Source organism: Monodon monoceros, unplaced genomic scaffold, assembly GCF_005190385.1.
Source record: "Monodon monoceros isolate NGI ecotype Baffin Bay Population unplaced genomic scaffold, NGI_Narwhal_1 Super_Scaffold_5, whole genome shotgun sequence".
In the NCBI taxonomy this organism is placed as follows: Eukaryota; Metazoa; Chordata; class Mammalia; order Artiodactyla; family Monodontidae; genus Monodon; species Monodon monoceros.
In genome coordinates this window covers 69,934,828-69,953,987 of record NW_021703782.1, presented here as the reverse complement: position 1 = coordinate 69,953,987, position 19,160 = coordinate 69,934,828, and the positions used below count along the sequence as shown (strand labels likewise).

The following is a 19,160-nucleotide window of genomic DNA, read 5'->3' as shown; positions in this document are numbered from 1 at the left end:
CGTTCCTCTGTTCTCATTCCTCTAATCATTAACTTTTGTTTTTTTAATTTTTTTTAAAATAAATTTATTTATTTTTGGCCATGTTGGGTCTTCGTTGCTGTGCGTGGGCTTTCTCTATTTGCAGCGAGCGGGGGCTACTCTTTGTTGCGGTGCATGGGCTTCTCATTGCGGTGGCTTCTCTTGTTGCAGAGCATGGGCTCTAGGCACGCGGGCTTCAGTAGTTGCGGCTCGTGGGCTCTAGAGCGCAGGCTCAGTAGTTGTGGCACATGGGCTTAATTGCTCCATGGCATGTGGGATCTTCCCAGACCAGGGCTTGAACCCATGTCCCCTGCACTGGCAGGCTGATTCTTAACCACTGCACCACCAGGGAAGTCCTTTAAGATTTTTTTGATGTGGACCATTTTTAAAGTCTTTATTGAATTTGTTACCATACTGCTTCTATTTTATGTTTTCATTTTTTGGCCGTGAGGCATGTCGATCTTAGCTTCCCAGCCAGGGATCGAACCCACACCCCCTGCACTGGAAGATAAAGTCTTAACCACTGGACCACCAGGGAAGCTCCTAATCATTAACTTTTGAGCTAGATTATTTTTTGAAATTTTTGAGCCAGATTTTTTGAAACTCAGGGAAGCTTCAAGAGACCATAGTATTTTCTCTAAGCGGGAGATGGGGAACATGAAGGGGTCTGCTACCAAGGAAGCCTGTGCAGGGATTGCTCAGTTTCAATTCTAGAGACCCTTCAGGACTTTCCCAATTAGCAGTTTTCATCCAACGCTGGGCCTGGTCTTCACTGACAAGCACAGCTAGCTTATGTAAGTCAGAGAAACCAGGTTGAAATGTTCAAGTGACTATATTAAATGCCTCAGGAGGATCTTTGGTCACTTTGAAAATCTCTGACTATGGCTCACAGTTCAGCTTTAGCCCAGGGAGTATAAGAAATTAAAGGTTTAGCCCCTGGGTCCTCAGAGGGCTTAATTTTTCCTTTTTTTTTTTTTTTGCGGTACACGGGCCTCTCACTGTTGTGGCCTCTCCCGTTGCGGAGCACAGGCTCCGGACATGCAGGCTCAGCGGCCATGGCTCACGGGCCCAGCCGCTCCATGGCATGTGGGATCTTCCCGGACCGGGGCACGAACCTGCGTCCCCTGAATCGTCAGGCGGACTCTCAACCACTGCGCCACCAGAGAAGCCCGGGCTTAATTTTTAAAGAACAGGTTCTGACAAGTCCAGAGGAAAAGGGAGTGGGAGTGTTTCAGGGAAAAGGAGAAGTTTGGCAAGAGAATCAGTATGGGAGATTTTAGGGTATAGTAGAGGGATAGTTGGTATAGAAGTGAAGGCGGAAGATGGTGACAGAGTTGGAATCTGAGACAAAGAAGACAAGGAAGAAGAGCCCAAGGCTTTGGGAACCATTTTATCTTTCTTTAATCATTTGTTTGCCTCAGTTAATCTTAAAATCTTATTTTGTGGGCTAAAATTACTGAGTCTACTGATAATGTTGGGATGCTTCGAAATAAATGTCCCACTCAGCTCTGGAAATTTTTGAGTTATTGTAGTCCAATTCAATTTTAAGAAAACTGAGTTTGGAGATTTCAAAAGTTCCCCACAGTGACCGTTGATATTCTAAATTGCCTTTGGTCAGGTAGATCCATTTAGTTAGAAATATGCATGAAGAAGGACCATGGATGTTAAACATAAAATTGGCCTGAGTCCCTGTTTGTGGGTGCCCTCAAAATACTTAGATAACTGGGATCCCCCCCACCCCACCCCCAGAGGTTTTTCCTCTAGAGCAAAGGACAATTCTCAAACAGCTTAAACAACTTACAGTATATATGGCTCAATTCAAACAGCTGGCAAGCCAATTCCAGCCAGTCCTAAGAAGACAGGTTGGTCCCACATGAGCCAGGCCAAAGACTTTTTTTAGGCAGTCTCCAGAAGACAGCCTTTCCAAGGGAATAGGCCAAGAGCTGAAAAATCCTGGCTATTCTTCAGGAACAGTTTCAGAGAAACAATCCCTGATCCTGAAGAACGGCCAGGACTAGACAGTTTCAGTGAATCAGTCTGATCTCAAAATCAGAGCAAAGTGCCAAATGAATACTCTAGTATAGAATAATTCCTTAGCCAGAAAGAAGAAACCTTTGAATAGATTCCAAGTAAAGCCTGGAGAGCTTCAAATGCAAAGAGGGCGCAAGCTCAGATCCACGAGAAAAACTTCAAACTCCAGGGTCTGTGAAAAAGCTGTGAGTGACGATGGCTCAATTGTGGGTACCACAACCATGTGCTCACCAGCCCCAGAGCCATCAGGAGCATTTTATGGTCTCCTACTTGTCACAAAAATGTTGACTTGAAACAAATAGACTACCAGATATTTTTCCAGCAAAGAGGGTTTATTTGGGCTCAGAAGAGAATTGCAATTGGGGTTTGCAACCATGGTAAGTCATGTACAAGTCCCTGGCATAGAAAGGGAAGGAGAATGTTTTTATAGAGAGGAAAAGGAAGTTTGGAGGGCTATAGTAAATAAAGAGTCTATGTCTTTTTTTGGCTGAGTCCTTGCCAGGGAAGAAGTCTTTCTTCTTCCTGTTTGGCTCTGCTACTGGCCCTGTGCATGAGAGCTCCCTGTTCTGGTCTCCCAACTCTACAGTAAGCCCCCTACATACGAGCAAGTTCCATTCCGAGCGTGCGTTCGTAAGTCCAATTTATTCGTTAAGTCCAACAAAGTTAGCCTAGGTACCCAACTAACACAATTGGCTATATAGTACTGTACTTTAATAGGTTTTTAATACTTTTCACACAAGTAATACATTAAAAAACACAAAAAATAAAGAAAACATTTTTAATCTTACACAGTAGAGTACCTTGAAAAGTACAGTAGTACCAGCTACATCACCACTGATTTTACACCTGCTTCCAGATATCCCGGGCTTGAAATAGAGATACGTACTACTGCACTCTATACAGTGCTGTACAGTAAAGTACACAAAAGCAAAACCACTTGTAGAGGATGCACGCACGTGACAATGTATGCCAGACATGTGGACTAACCTGCATGATTGGACATGTGAACGCACATTCACGTCTTTGAAAGTTTGCGACTTGAAGGTTCGTACGTAGGGGACTTACCGTATTTGAGGTTTCTGTTTAATTTTTTATGCTTCTGAGTTTTGGCCATGCTAAACGAAGCTACTATAAACATATAAACATATATGGGCAGGGTTTGTGTGGACATAAGTTTTCAACTCATTTGGCTAAATACCAAAATTGCTGGATCATATAGTAAGAGTATGTCCACCTCTGTAAGAAACTGCCAAGCTGTCTCCCAAAGTGGCTGCACCACTTTGCGTTCCCAAGAGCAAAGAATGAGAGTTCCTGGAGCTCAACATCCTTGTCACCATTTAGTATTGTCTGTGTTTTGGATTTTAGCCATTCTAATAGGTATGTAGTTGTAACAGGGAAGAGTTAAATTGTACTCCATGTTCCATCTGTTTCTTTGACTTTAACCTTTGCTTTCTGTTGATTTTGTTATTATAATCATACATAATGGCCTGCCTCAGGGAAACCTGCCCCTCTGCCTGAATGTTAAAGTGCCTCTGTTCAGGGCTTCCCTGGTGGCGCAGTGGTTGAGAGTCCGCCTGCCGATGCAGGGGACACGGGTTCGTGCCCCGGTCCGGGAAGATCCCACATGCCACGGAGCGGCTGGGCCCGTGAGCCATGGCCGCTGAGCCTGCGCGTCTGGAGCCTGTGCTCCGCAACGGGCGAGGCCACAGCAGTGAGAGGACCGCGTACCGCAAAAAAAAATTTTTAAAGTGCCTCTGTTCGGCTCACAGGGAGACAATCTGACCCTGCCCACCTGTGGATGACTGCAGAAAAGAAGAAATTAACACATCCCTCCCCAGGGCTGGCCATTTCAGGGGATATTTGCAAAACTTATGGCGTTTTTACTTTACTTCCTCATCTCCTCCCCCTCTCTGTGCTATAAAAGAAACTGGCATCCAAACCCCCTAAGATGGTTTATCGGAGACACTAGTCTGCCATCTTCTTGGACTCGGTAACAAATTTGGCTTAGCCAGCCAGGATCCTTGCTGTTTGTGGCTAGCCGGCCCCTGTCGGGGAATATTGGGGCAAGGCCCTAGCAGCTGCCAGGACCATTTGTCCTGAGGATCTTGCCTTCCAAGTTCCCTGAAGCGGCACCGGCTACCCCAGCGCTTGGCAGCTGAAGCAAGGAACCGACAAACTTCAATTTGGAGCTACTAGTCGACGGACTCGATTTGATTCTGGAACTTCGGTTCCAATTTGGGGAACTTCGGTTCCATCTGGGGAACTTCAGTTCCATTTGGGGCTGTGAGTCAATGGACTGGATTCATTTCTGGAGGGTAAGTCACCGGCATGCATGCCGGGAACGTATTCCCCTCTCAATCTGGGCTTTTCCTTTAAGGGACAAGTCAATCTGGTTGGGGTACCCTGTTGGAGGGGGGAATTGTTGTTGGACTCTACCTGATTCTGGGAACCGGTTCACTGGGAACTAGTTCATTGGTTTTGTAGGGTAAGTCTATGCGATCTGGGAACTAGTTCATTGGTTTTGGTCTTGGTTTTGTGTGCGTTGATGCTAGAATTAGTGCCTTTTGTGTTGGAATTTGCGTCTTTTGTGTCTTGGTGTTATCAAACTTTTAAAAGTGGAAAATACTACATCTATCCCAAAGGAGAGCCCTTTGGGGAATATATTAGATAAATGGGCAAAACATAGCTGTGAGCCTCTGAATAAGAAAGACATGATAGGGATTCCCTGGTGGTGCAGTGGTTGAGAGTCCACCTGCCGATGCAGGGGACACGGGTTCGTGCCCCGGTCTGGGAAGATCCCACATGCCGCGGAGCGGCTAGGCCCGTGAGCCATGGCCGCTGAGCCTGCGCGTCCGGAGCCTGTGCTCCGCAACGGGAGAGGCCACAACAGTGAGAGTCCCGCGTACCGCAAAAAAAAAAAAAAAAAAAAGACATGATATACTATTGTAATAGGGTGTGGACCCAATATTTGTTAGGATCAGAATAACGATGGCCCCTGAATGGCTTACTCAATTATTTTACAATCTTGCAGTTAGAAATATTCTGCAAAAGAGCAGGGAAAAGAGATGAGATTCCATATGTAGGAGCATCTATGCTATTGCATCAGGAGGAAAAGGAGTCAGAGGGCTGCCACCTTATGGTGCTGCGGTCTGAAAGGAAACCCAAGAGGAAACCTGCTGTACAAGGGAAGAGGAAAAAAAATGAGAGTGGGGACATGTTATTTCAAAACGTAACCCCCCTCCAGCCTATCCAGCTCCCCCAGTGACCGAGCAGGCTGCACCAGCAGTTATTCCAACCGCCCCCCACCCCCCCGCCCCCGCCCATGCCGCCAACATATTCAACGCCTCCTGTTTCCCCTACCCATGGGGATCAAATAAAAGTTTCTATGGTAACCCCCGGGGCACAGGGACCTGGTTTAGTATCACCATCTAAGACCCGACAGGGCATCCAATTTGGACCGGGAGCCACTTCTGCAGCAGGGCAATTCCTCTTGCCCCAATATCCTGTAAGAGGCCAGGGGACTGACTCCCTTGGACTTGAGGCGTCTGATTCTGATTTCCCCACAGGAGCCCCGGGTAACATTGACAGTGGGGAACAAGTTGATTGATTTTCTAATAAATACGGGTGATCTTAAGAGGCTTGTAAATAGTAAACAAAGGGGAAACAAAGTCATCCTAGGAGAAACTTGCCTGTATCTTTGAGTTACAAATGTCCTATCCGGTCTTCTCAAAAACCCCTATCTCTGCCATCTTTTTTCTTTTTTTTTTTTTTGCGGTACGCGGGCCTCTCACTGTAAAACTGATGGGTTTTACATTGCTGTACTTGACTCAGGGCTGAAATTTTGAAATGAGAACTATGATGTCTCTCTGTTTGTGTGTTTGTATGTGTTTTTGTCTTTGGATAATATTGCTGAGGTTAATCTGTAAATGAGCTCTATTTAATTGGCTTAAAGAAAAGGAAGCGCTTACAAACCAAACAATTCTAAATACAAGAGAAATTAAGTTACATCAGTTTCAGGTTCACGTGAACTGGGAAATATTCAGTATGAAATTAATACCTGGTATTAATGTTTAAGTTTGTTGGTCTAATTAATATAGACATGTCTTTAGAGCCATCAACATTAAGTATAGTACTTTCACTGCACCTAGGTTTAATAAAAGTTAAATGAAATCTTGTTATATCTGTTGTAAATTTGTCAGCAAGAAAAATAACTTGATATGATGAAACTTTAAATATAAATGAAATAAGAGCTTTTAGGTAAACTCTATAGGAATAATTATGTTCTGAAAATTATCTAAAATAGTCTCTCCAGATTTTGGTAACTATTACTCGCCTCTTGGTTGTCACTAGAAATTAAGGTTTTTAAGAGTCGGGGATTCTAACTTAAATATATAATTAAAGCTACTGAAAATAATGAAACATTTCAGTATGGTAGAATGTGTGTTTTCAGTTAAGGTAGTATGAGGAATGGAACTACATTTTACTGAGAAAGTTTTATACATGGTCAGGATTAACTAAATTTAGTTTGAAGTTAACTAAGTAAATGGATTTTGTTAAGCAAGCTAATACAAGACTGGAATTTGATCTCTCTGTTACAAGTGCTCCTTTTGATAACAGATTATGTAAGTTTCCGTGCCCTTAGGTGATCCGTATGTGTTTTCTTTTAACTGTTTTGTGACTTTGGTTAAATGAATAAATATTGTTTCACAGGGACTACGAGCCTGTTGTGTTTTAAAACCTTTTTGGTATTTTTAACGAACTTCCCAAATATCAAAATCTGACTAAAGCTTTTTAGCCTCCAGCTGACTCTGGGATACTTTGAAAGAACATCTCTGAGACATCTCAGAGAGAAATGTCAAACTCAGTTTATTTGGTATGTTAAATTACTTCAAAAACATTGTCAAGAGATTGGAGATGAACCTTAGGTTATAGTGTATGGATGAATGTCATTTATATAGATATTCCAAAATTTATATGGAATCCCTAACATCTGATATGTCCTGATATGTTATCAATCATAACACTAGTTATTCTAAAATGGTATATCTAAGTTTCCTGCTAATTGCATTGTACTGAAATCTTTAACAATGCTATTTTAAGTTTTGTCCTGATGCTTTTACAAAATGAAGATTTCCAAGAAGACTGATTAAAAAGGAACTTTTTAACAAATATAAGTTTTTGATAGCCTTTAGATAATATCACTGGACTGGGTAACAAATGACAAAACTAATGGGAAACCTTATTATTTCATCCAGATCAATGGGAATTAATTACATGGGACTGAATGAACCGGTAAATATGATTTATAACTTTATGACTTTGGGAAATATACTGGCTTTAATCTTTGTTTTTCGGAAAAACATTTTCTCTTATGCTATGACCTACAACAAGTTGATAAAGTATGCCTTTGTAAATGAAGATGAAACATTTATCTTTTTCTCTACCTGGTCCTGCCAGAATTTGTTGTCTCCAGCTGGCTCTCTTGTGGACTTGATATTATGCTAATCATTGTTTTAATTTGCTCTTCGTTTCCAAGTTGTTTGTGCTTTGTGTCTCCCTACTGCACTATGTCTTTGTCAGTGTTATTTTATAAGATTGTTGTCTCTTGCAGTACCCAGTGTGTAACCAAGCCTCCAACAAAACTTCTATGGCTAAACATCTTAAGGTAATAGATCACATTTATAACACAAAATAATTGTAATAATGTGATTCTAGTTATGGGAAGAAGCAGCAAGGGAAAATGTCTCCTGGTTCATAATTAGACAGAGGATCCAGAGAATCTTTAATTATCAATAGGGCCTAATCTGAAAATTAGCACCGGGAGTGGCATATCAAGAATTTTCGCCTGACCTGGCATGAGCCTCCCAGCACCATGGGGCAAAATTTGATCATAAAATGTCTCCCAAATGTTGGTCAAATTCCTGACCACGAGGAGAGGATCAGTCATCGGCTATTGCAGCCCTCCAGCGTGAGCCAGTGAACCCTGAGGAAACTCAAGAAGAATACCTGCCATCTACCAGCCATCAGGCTGCAGCCACTCCCTATGGTGAGCCCTGAGGAAACTCGGATGTGAAAATACAGGATACAGGGACTTGCCCGGTAGCTCAGTGGTTAAGAATCCACCTGCCAATGCAGGGGACACTGGTTCGAGCCCTGGTCCGGGAAGATCCCCCGTGCCGCGGAGCAACAAAGCCCGTGTGCCACAACTACTGAAGCCTGTGAGCCACAACTACTGAAGCCCGCGCACCTAGAGCCCGTGCTCTGCAACGAGAAGCCACTGTAATGAGAAGCCCGCGCACAGCAACAAAGAGTAGCCCCTACCTGCTTCAACCGGAGAAAGCCCGTGCGCAGCAACGAAGACCCAACACGGCCAAAAACAAACAAATAAATAAATAAAAAGAAAATACAGGATACAGGCCCCGGATAGCTGTGGTGCATATCAAAGAAATGATTTCAGTGAACCCAGACTCTTGCATCTTCCCATACAAAGAAAAATGCTAAATTCCTTAACTTGAGATGCAGCCTCCTGGGCTTGAAGGCCTCAAAATTCCTGATAACTCTCAGCTTTTAGGTTGTAAATATTTTTAAGTCTCCAGGTGTAAAGTAGACACTTCCAAAGTGGAACAAAAGACAAATCTCAGCATTTGGAACACTGACACCGATGGCGGACACTCCCGGAAAGATCCATCTGACAGAGCAGTTAAAACGTTGTCACCCCTTTTTCCACAAGATTGTGGAACGGACACTGACAGTGGGGAATGGTAACAGGGAAGAGCTAAATTGGACTGTTTCTTTGACTTTAACCTTTGCTTTTGTTGTTATAATCATACATAATGGACTGCTTCAGGGAACCCTGCCTCTCTGCCTGAATGTTAAACTAAAGTGCCTTTTTGTTCAGCCCACAGGAAGACAATCTGCCCACCTGTGCGTGACTGCAGAAAAGAAGAAATTAACACATCCCCTCCCCAAGGCTGGCCATTTCAGGGGATATTTGCAAAACTTATGGCGCTTTTACTTTACTTCCTCATCTCCTCCCCCTTTCTGTGCTATAAAAGAAACTGGCGTCCAAACCCCAGAAGATGGTTTATCGGAGACACTGATCTGCCATCTTGGTCTGCTGGCTTTCCGAATAAAGTCATACTTCTTGCTTCAGCACCTTGTCGCCGATTCATTGGCCTGTCATGGGGCGAGCAGAGCGAGCTTGGACTCTGTAACAAAGTGGATCCCCTTGGTGTTTCGTTTTGTTGTTTTTTTAAAATTGTATTTATTTATTTATCATTTTTGGCTGTGTTGGGTCTTCGTTGCTGCACGCGGGCTTTCTCTAGTTGCGGCGAGTGGGGGCTACTCTTCGTTGCGGTGCGCGGGGTTCTCGTAGCAGTGGCTTCTCTCATTGTGGAGCACGGGCTCTAGGCGTGCAGGCTTCGGTAGTTGCGGCACGCGGGCTCAGTAGTTGTGGTTCACGGGCTCTAGAGCACAGGCTTATTAGTTGTGGCACATGAGCTTAGTTGCTCCACGGCATGTGGGATCTTCCCAGACCAGGGATCGAACCCGTGTCCCCTGCATTGGCAGGCGGATTCTCAACCACTGCGCCACTGGGGAAGCGCCCCCTTGGTGTTTTAATTTGTAATTCCCTGATGACATATGATGTTGAATGTCTTTTCATTCATGTACTTGCCATCTTTATATATTCTTTGGTGAGATGTCTATCTAGACCATTTGCCCATTTTTTAAATTGGGTTGTTTATTTTCTTATTGTTGAGTGTTGAGTTCTTTAGATTCATTTTTTTTATTATTGTTTACTTATGGTGGTGAGGCAGGAGATAGACGGGCTCCAGGCTAGACATTTACAACAGCCTCCTGTTCAGTTTCCTAAGGTGAGAAGAAGATGGGCTCCAGGCCGGACATTCATTACTGTAAGGCCAACTGGCCCGAGGCTGCGACCGGCACCGGATATTGCCGCGATACCCAAAAAGACCACCAAATAAGGAAGACCCTGCGCCCTCCCGGATTCGCCACACCCCTTTCCCTTCTTCCCCTATAAATTCTGCCCAAACCCTCGCCCGGGCGCGACTTCTTTGGCCCCTTTTTTCTCGGACCAGTGAACCTCGCCCGGGAGCGCTCTCTAATAAAGCTCACTTGAAGCTTTCCTCTGTTTCGCGGTGCCGTTTGTTAAGATCCGACCTTACAATTACCAGCCCCTTGTTCACATTGCCTGAGGCAAGAGACAAACGGGCTCTGGACTACATATTTATGACCGGACTCCTGTCTATATTTCAAGAGCTGCACTTAAATGTAAGAAACAACAACAGGAATAGTGTAGATAACTGGTCATTTGGACACTTTTGTGGCAGGGACAGAGAGGGGCTAAACCCGGAAGTCATACATTTCCCATCCTTGGGGCAAGGGAAACATTGCACATGCGCAGAAAGGCTCCTTGGGGGTCAAAAGGGAGGGGGGGCACCAGTCCGTAATATGTGATGCTAAGGCCATCCCATAGACCTCTGGGCTGGAATCCATCGTGGAAAAAAGTTGCGCATGCATGTCTGGGAGGGTCCTAGGGCAGGTCAGGTGTGGAAACAGAAACCAGATAATTGGCCAAAGGTAAACAAAGACCGGGAAGAACTGCCCAATATAGATGACTTAACCGCCTCTTTACTGCTCTCCTCCTCATTACGGGGACGCCCACACCCATTCTATCTGATGTGCATCTCTGCCCTGCTTCTATCTTAACTAAACAAACTGTTTCTCTGTGTGCTTTCCCACTTGTTGTTGTGCTATGTCTCTAATAATAAACTTGTACCTGTTTTTACAGTTTTTGCCTCTGTGAGAAATGCATTTTCCACTGGGGGCAAGAGCCAGGGGGTCTGCTGGCCAGGATTCCCGGTTTTCATCCAGGCTACCCAGGTTCAATTCCTGGACAGGGAATTAAGAACTCGCTTCACGCCACCACCCACTGCTGCCTCTCCGAGATCAGGGTAGGGTGGTGGGGCTCTGATTAGATTAGTATATAAAGTACTTGAGGGGAGTCCTCAGAGATAAAACCCAGAATGGCAAATTGAAGGGGACCCTTGGAGGGCTATTTTATTCTGTAGTACCAAGGGAGCCACTGAGGGCTATTGAGCAGCAATGGAAAAGTCAGGCTTCTGCCTTTCATACCCTGCACGGATTACACAGTGTTTATGCATAGTAATTGACATGTCAACGCAGTTAAAAAAAACTGGAGCCCAAATGCTCCATCTTAGAAATTCTCCAAATCTCCCTTTCTCTCTTTATAAATTGGGTTTAATGCTTTCCTCCAAAGCTGATAATGAGGATTACATGAAAGAGTGTGTGAAGTACTTACTATCATCTCATTTAATCCGTAAGACCACTCCTCATTTGTCCCCCATGACCCATTTAATTATTTTACCTCATTTAATTGTCACACCTCCTTGTAGTGTTGGAGGAGTAGACCCACCACGTATGCTTTCCCAGGCTCTCATCTCCAGGGTTTTATTTGGTGTATCATGGATAAGGATGTTCCTGCTGTTGCCGCTGCTACTGAATTTTTTACAACAGGCCAGGCAATTTGTTGAGTGCAGTAGATACAATATCTCACTCAAACCCCACAAAATTATTGATATGCCCATTTAGTTCACAGGGTACCTTGCCCAAGATCACCCAGCAATTAAATGAGGCAAGGCCTGCAACCAAACCCTGGCTTATCTAGCTCTAGCACCTGTGCACTTAACCATTAACTATACAAAATGCCTTTTATTGAGGACTGCTCTCTCTAGCAGTTTTCCAAGCACTTTGTCAGGACTTCATTGGCCTATTTATAGCATAGAATGCTATGTTATCAGGCTTCCCAATAGGTCTCCCCGACTAAGCTGAGTCTCCTGAGGGCCAAGACCTTGTCTTAGACACCTTTGTTCCCCCAACACCTTGCATTGTGCTTGGCACATGGCTGGGCTCAATTCATTCTTCCTGCAGATACTTTCGGAGAGTTTGCTATGAGCCAGGCACTAATTAGGGAAATAACACAGTCTTACCAACAAAGACCCTGCCAACTAAAAAATTACCCACAACCTAAACGTTGAGAGTTATGTTTTATTCAGCAGGAATTTTTAGGACTTCAAGCCTGGGGGGCAGCATCTCAAGTAACCCTGAGAGAACAGCTCCAGGGAGGCAATGGGGGAAGCCAGGTTATATAGAAGTTTTACAACAAAGGGCAGGTAGTCCAAACGTCAAAAGATTATTGTTAATTAAAGAAAACCAGGTATCCCAAGTTAAGGAATTTAGTAGCTTTCTATGTATGGGAAGATGCAAGAATCTGGGCTTATTGAAATCATTCCTTTGATGTGCACCTCACTTATCTGGGGCCAGTATCCTGTGTTTTCACATCCTGAGTTTCCTCAGGGCTCAGCAGCTCATACTGGAGGGCTACATCGCTAATGACTGTGACATCCTTTGTTTACCGTTATGACTGGAAATATTCCATTTCTCAACCCCTTTGGTACCAATAGAGAGAGAACATAATTTGAACACTGGGTAAGCACTATTAGAGTTAAGGTAAAAGGATAATGACTGCAAAGGCTGGACAGAATTTCACACACATTTGTAGAGAAAGGCAAAAGAGAATTAAAACTTCTTTCTCAAAAACAAGACAAGAGGATAGATCTTGTGAGTGACCCTGGAACTATTTCCCGAGGTAATGTTCACAGTTTCAAGGGTCAGAAGGCCCACAAATTTACATTGCAGTAGAGATCAAGTCTTACATCAAGTTTATTGGGAAACCGGAAGATAGAGGGAGGGTAGGCAGCCGCTTCCCTGCTCAAAAAAATTGCATCACTGTAACCTTCCACTAGTCACTGGGATTGCAGCGTTACAGACCAGGACCCGCTCCCCTGGAGCTTACATACTGATACAACTTCAGACCATGGTCAAGTGGTCTGGGGGAGAGGAGGTCCACTTCCCGTAGCTAGTCGTGAAAAGCTTCTATGAAGAGGTGAAATTTTGGAGGTTTAATAAATCTTTAAAAAGCGAAAGAGTGATGAATGACGAGCAACCTAGCAGTTGTCAAGGAGCTAAAGAATGTCTCTTCTCGGCATCAGGATCATAATGAAAAGGAAAAATGGGAAAGAAACACTTCGGAGTGTCTGAGAATGACGACAGTGCTTTCACAGGTCCCAGGCTGAAAAACGCGCCCCCGACTCGGTTTCCACCGCCCGGGAAGACTGAGATACCAAGAAAAGAACGGACACCTTCCAGGCTACGTTGGAGGCAGGGCTACGGCTGGGGCGGGGCTAAATTGGGGGCGGGGCTACGGAAGCCGTACGAGCGCCGGGGCGCTCGGCCTGGGCAGAGTGCGTAGGCCCGGGGCGCTCGGTGGGCTGGGGGGCCGTCCCAAGCCACCCCGCTCCGCTCCCCGCCCACAGCCGCACTTCCGCGGTCGCCGGCGTTCCGGAGCCCAGACGCAGCGTCTGAGTCGCTCGGCACCTTCTGTCGGTGGCGTGAGCGTCTCGCTGTGGCGTGTCGTCCGCGCCGCTCGGCCAGTTGTACGCCCGTGCGCTCGCCCGGCCGGCCGGCCTTTGGAGCTCCCGCCCGCGTCCCCCGGCTGGTCCGGGGCGTCCGGGCACCGCCTCGACGGCGGCTCCGCCGGACGCGCGTTCTGGACCGCAGCCCGCACCCCGAGCGGACGGCGTCATGAGGCACCTGCCGTACTTCTGCCGCGGCCAGGTGGTGCGGGGCTTCGGTCGCGGCTCCAAGCAGCTGGGCATCCCTACAGGTGAGCGCGGGAGGGCGCGGAGCCCCCACCCACGCTGGGCCGGATCACCTGAGAGCGAGGACGTCAGCCGGAGGGGCTCCGGGCCGGGTGGTGGGGCTACGGGCAGAGGTGACGTTCCCGTCCTCCCCGCCCCCGCTTTGTTGAGGCTGATGACCTTTGGTCGGACTGATGGAGCGCGTCCTTGCCCGTGGCTCCGAGCTCACCGGCTTGGGGGGTGGTGAGGGCAGGAAGCCGGAGCTGAGTTTCGGGAGCCCTCTTTCCCGCCTCCCTATCCAGCCGTGATAAATCCGCCAAACGTGGCGCGCGTCTTTCTCTTTAGAAAATGTAATGTGGGCCCGATAGGCTAAATTCTCAAGGCAGCTGTAAGGTTTTCGTTCCTTAAATACGTTAGTAGGTTGTGTCCAAATGATGACACAGGCAGATGAATGAGAACCAGGTATCTTTTTTGATCTGCATTAGTTTTAGTAGTCAGGTCCTGAAGGTATGCTTAATTTTTCCTTAAAAATACATTCCAGGGCTGCACCTAGACCTGTTAAAGCAGTCTTTGAGCTTGGGACCTAGTATGTATATTTCGAAAATAGAAATCTTTTCAAGAGACGCTGAACCCCTTTAAGAAGGACCAGGGCTAAAAAAAACCCCCAGCTGTTCATGTACCTGTTTTCTTCTACTGTGAGAGTTTACGATTTTTGGTACACTTACTATAACCTGGTAACTTATACATATATAATCTGGTACCTTTTTTCCTAACCAATCCGTATGAAGAGGAGAAAGAAATCCTAGCCAGAGTATGAAATGATGGGATTAATAATTGTAGTTAGAGTCCTAGGAATCTTGTGAGGGTAATGATTTAGACTAGCCTTACATGTGAATTTTCTAAATATTGACTATGAAACTCTAAATATTAGCATATTTTCTTCTGTTGTTTAGCTAACTTTCCTGAACAAGTAGTAGATAATCTTCCAGCTGATGTATCCACTGGCATATATTATGGTTGGGCCAGTGTTGGAAGTGGAGACGTCCATAAGATGGTGGTGAGCATAGGATGGAACCCGTACTACAAGAATACAAAAAAGTCCATGGTAAGAATTAATAATTGTATTTCACTCAGTAAACAGAAAATGGGATGATGATTTAGAGTAATACACAGATAGAACTCATCAGTGGTGATCACAACATAATCCAAATATGAGAATTTACTTGACAGGTTTAAAAGTGAAGAGTTTAGTTACTATTTGAATGGAATAACTTTTCCATCCTTTTCACTTTCAAGATTATTTGTGTCTTTGGATCTAAAGTGAGTCTCTTATAAAGGGGGTAATAGTTGGATCTTGTGTGTTTGAACCATTCTGCTAATCTCTGCCTTTTGATTGGAGAGTTTAATCCATTTACATTTAAAGTAATTACTGATAAGGAGAGACTTCTGATGTTTTGCTATTTGTTTTTTGTATGCTTTATAGCTTTTTTGTCAGTTCCTCCATTACTGCCTTTTTTGTTTAGTTGACTTTTTTTTTGTAGTGACACATTTCGATTTCTTTCTTATTTCCTTTTGTGTATTTTCTATAGATATTTTCTTTGTGGTTACCATGGGGACTGCATTTAACATCCTAAAGTTATAAAAATCTATTTTGAATTTATATGAACTTAATAGTATACCAAAACTCACAAATTACATCATTGTGTACCCAATAACATAGATTAATAAATTTTTATGCATTTATCTTTTAAATCATGGAGAAAATAGAAAGTGGAATCACAAGCCAAAACTACAATAATTAATTTTTATAACTGCCCATGTGTTTACCTTTATTAGAAATAAAAGTGAAATAAAGTTGAGTTCACCAGTTAATGTAGGTCATTTACTCTAATTATTTGGGCACCCTGTTAAGGTAGAACTGCTTACGCTGTGGATGGTGCTTTCTGATAAAATTGCAAGGTGATGCTTTTTTTCCTCTTTTTTATTTTTTTTTGCGGTACGCGGGCCTCTCGCCGTTGTGGCCTCGCCCGTTGCAGAGCACAGGCTCCGGACGCGCAGGCTCAGCGGCCATGGCTCACGGGCCCAGCCGCTCCGCGGCATGTGGGATCTTCCTGGAGCGGGGCACGAACCCGTGTCCCCTGCATCGGCAGGCGGACTCTCAACCACTGCGCCACCAGGGAAGCCCTTTTTCCTCTTTTTAAACCCCTTTGAGAGTATACATAATTCTTCTGTTCTTATGAACAGAAGACCTACACAGCTGAAGTGCTTAATCTGCTAGATGTGGCTGAATCTTTGGGTCAGCTCAAGTACGTGGCACAAACGGTTATAGTTGATCTAAATTTCATCCTCTTTGAAGAGTTCATAGAAAAGTGCTGGTATAAGCAATAGAAGTGGCCCGGAACTACTTAACGTTGTGCTCAGTGTTCCTCATATTTTTCAAGATTAAGCCTGTGTTGGAATAGATAAAGAAAATAATCGATGAAAGAAGGCAAAATATTTTTCACTGGAATGAGAGAGGGAATAAAGGGGAGGGAAGGCTATCCCATGACTAATTTTTCCTTATTAGCTACTCAGATAACAGAACTCTTACTATAGAGCCAGTTAAGGAGTGCCTTGGAGGTCCTTCCATAGTTAGGAGAAACTCAGTTTTCCATTGGTAGGAGGTTCATACTTTTTAGAGTTTTTCCTTTTTCTTTTCTTTGCTGATAACAGACATACATGATGTACCTGTTCAAGTCTTTATCCCTTTAAAAAAAATTGGATTGTCTGTCTTACCGACTTAAAGAAGTTCTTAATATATTATGGATCCAATTCTTTTGTTGGAACTATGTATGACAAATGTCTTCTTCCACTGTGTTGCCTTTTTTTTTTTTTTTAATTCGCTTAATGGAATGGTATCTTTTGAAGAAGAGTTTCTTTGCTCATTCCCTCTGCTGTATTTGCTCAGTTTTTTCACCTTGATAAGACTCTTAATTACTTTGGTGCATGTTAGCTTTTTCTAAAAACAGCAAATCACACCAGATTTGTGGGATAGCATCTACCTTACTCAGTTATAATGGTACAAGGTCGAGAACACGAGCAATGGAAGAATTCAGGAAATACTGCACTTAGATTTTAACCTGTCTTTAAAATTTTAAGGAGGGTTGATTGTTTCATTTAAATTACCTCACCATAAAGATAAATTCAATTTTAACATCTCTTGACTGTAGGAAACTCATATCATGCATACGTTCAAAGAGGACTTCTATGGGGAAATTCTCAACGTGGCCATTGTTGGCTACCTCAGACCAGAAAAGAACTTTGATTCTTTAGGTAAGTTCTTATTTAGATCTTCTTAAGTATTACTGCAGCTACTCTGCTGCTTCTCCTGATAGTAATCATGGCTAGACAGATAATATTTGAGCATTTAATATGCTAGGCACTGCTTTAAGAGCCTTACATGAATCAACTCACTTTATCCCCACAACACCCACATGAGGAATTATTTTGCTGATTTTGCAGATGAGGAAATTGGCACAGAGAGGTTAAGTAATTTGCCCGGGGTAGCATAGTAAGTGATGGAGCGTAGATTCAAACCCAGCAGGCTGGCTCTCTCTCCAACAGTATGAAGTTAATGAAATCCTTATTTCCTTTTCATATTTTAAGGAACCAGTAAGAGTTAATACTGTGATGAATAATGGATGCTTAGCGGTAGTTGAAGTGCAAGAAGCAGTAAATCGGAACATTTAAGACATGTCAAGAATCTTAGTGTAGTGTAGTAGTTTTAATTCTAATGTAGAGTTTCTTTTACAAGTGTAAATATTGAAGAGAATTGATAGTATTTGTTTCTTCCATTTAGTATATGCCATGTACCTTTCTGCTAATGCCTTTCTCTAAGTAATTGCAAGAAGATTAGGGACATCTTTTGTGTACTATTGACTTTTACTTAAGTCTAGAAGAAAGGATGAAACAGACATTATTGGGCATCTACCCTGTGCCAGGAGCACTGCCAGCCTATGAGATTTTAGGAGAAGCTGAACAAAGGAGTAGTAAAAAAGTACAGCAGCAGATTTTCGTTATCTTTACCTGGTATATTCTCTCCACAGAGTCACTTATTTCAGCAATTCAAGGTGATATTGAGGAAGCTAAGAAACGACTAGATTTACCAGAACATTTGAAACTCAAAGAAGACAATTTCTTCCAGGTTCCTAAAAGCAAAATAATGAATGGCCACTGAAGGAAAAGCATCTTATTTATTCATTCACTGTTTTCTAATATATTACTGCTCATAACTGTACAGTCTCATCTTGGTTATATTTTAAAAATCAAACATTTTCCTACAGCTGTGAATTAAACAGTACAATGTAGTTACCATATTATGTTCCAACTGTTCAATTAAACCCATCGTGTTACAGTACTAAAAAGGTTCGTTTTAAAAATCAAGATTCTTTTTAATGTAATATGTTGATTAAAATGTACCACTAGAAAGGTCTTAAGTGTTTTATAATGGAAATGAAATATATATAAATATGGGTAACAGGCAAGTCACTGGTTTGAGATGAGAACTATTAATTCTCATGGTAAAATTCTAGCATGCATGTACCTGTATAGCATGCTCTGCTAATCAGAAGGCTCATAAAAGTAACTATATTAAGCAGAGGTTTGACAGTTTATTACAAACCTGAGGGGAAAAATCCAGAATTCGTAATTTTGATATTTTGTGCATTTATATATTACTATAGACATGAAGACTTGTGAAATTTCACTTTAGTTAGTCATTTCCTTTAAGGGCTCAAATCATTGTACTGTGTTCCATTTTTGTTACAGCTGCCTCAGTTCTAATTGGTCTAGACTCTCTCCCTGTTATTTTTTTGTTTTTCTTTTAAAACCGTAAAATGAGTGTTTTTCGAATCTCTAGTTCTCATTTTTGTGTTATGTAACACTTCTCTCTTTTTAAGAGTAGATATTCTTCAACATTTTTCTTAACCTTTGTTCCCTGTAAATAATTCTCAGTGTCATTTCTTCCATTTAGAATATCCAACTTTACATTTACAAAATGTAGAGTTTCATCTGTGTCTGTATCTGCCGTCCCATCACTTCACTATATGAACAGTGATTAAGTGCATATCCCTTGCATTTTAGAGAAAACACCCAAATGTTCATCTGTAGGTTTCCTCAAAGTTTAAACGAACACCTAGCATTTCATTTATATATACCAGTTTCTTAAACAACACAAAATACTTGTTTCCTCCCCTAGGGAAACTATTTAAGACCCAACTAAACTATGAAATGCAAAGCTACTTGTTTTTAATGTGACTGTATGTTCCTGAACAAATGCCGACTGTTGTAGTTGTGTGTGCACAATGTAATTTAAGGCTAAAGAGTGCTATC

General features: G+C 43.2%; 1 protein-coding gene across 1 annotated transcript; it reads left to right on the top strand.

Annotated features, from left to right (window-relative positions):
• The first annotated feature begins 13,323 nt into the window (after window positions 1–13,323).
• On the top strand, window positions 13,324–18,956 carry RFK (riboflavin kinase). Its single transcript, XM_029201459.1, has 4 exons — window positions 13,324–13,816; window positions 14,744–14,895; window positions 17,000–17,102; window positions 17,876–18,956. Exons 1-4 carry the CDS (start codon window positions 13,735–13,737, stop codon window positions 18,004–18,006), a joined length of 468 nt encoding a protein of 155 aa, XP_029057292.1. The 5' UTR covers window positions 13,324–13,734; the 3' UTR covers window positions 18,007–18,956.
• Window positions 18,957–19,160: the final 204 nt, after the last annotated feature.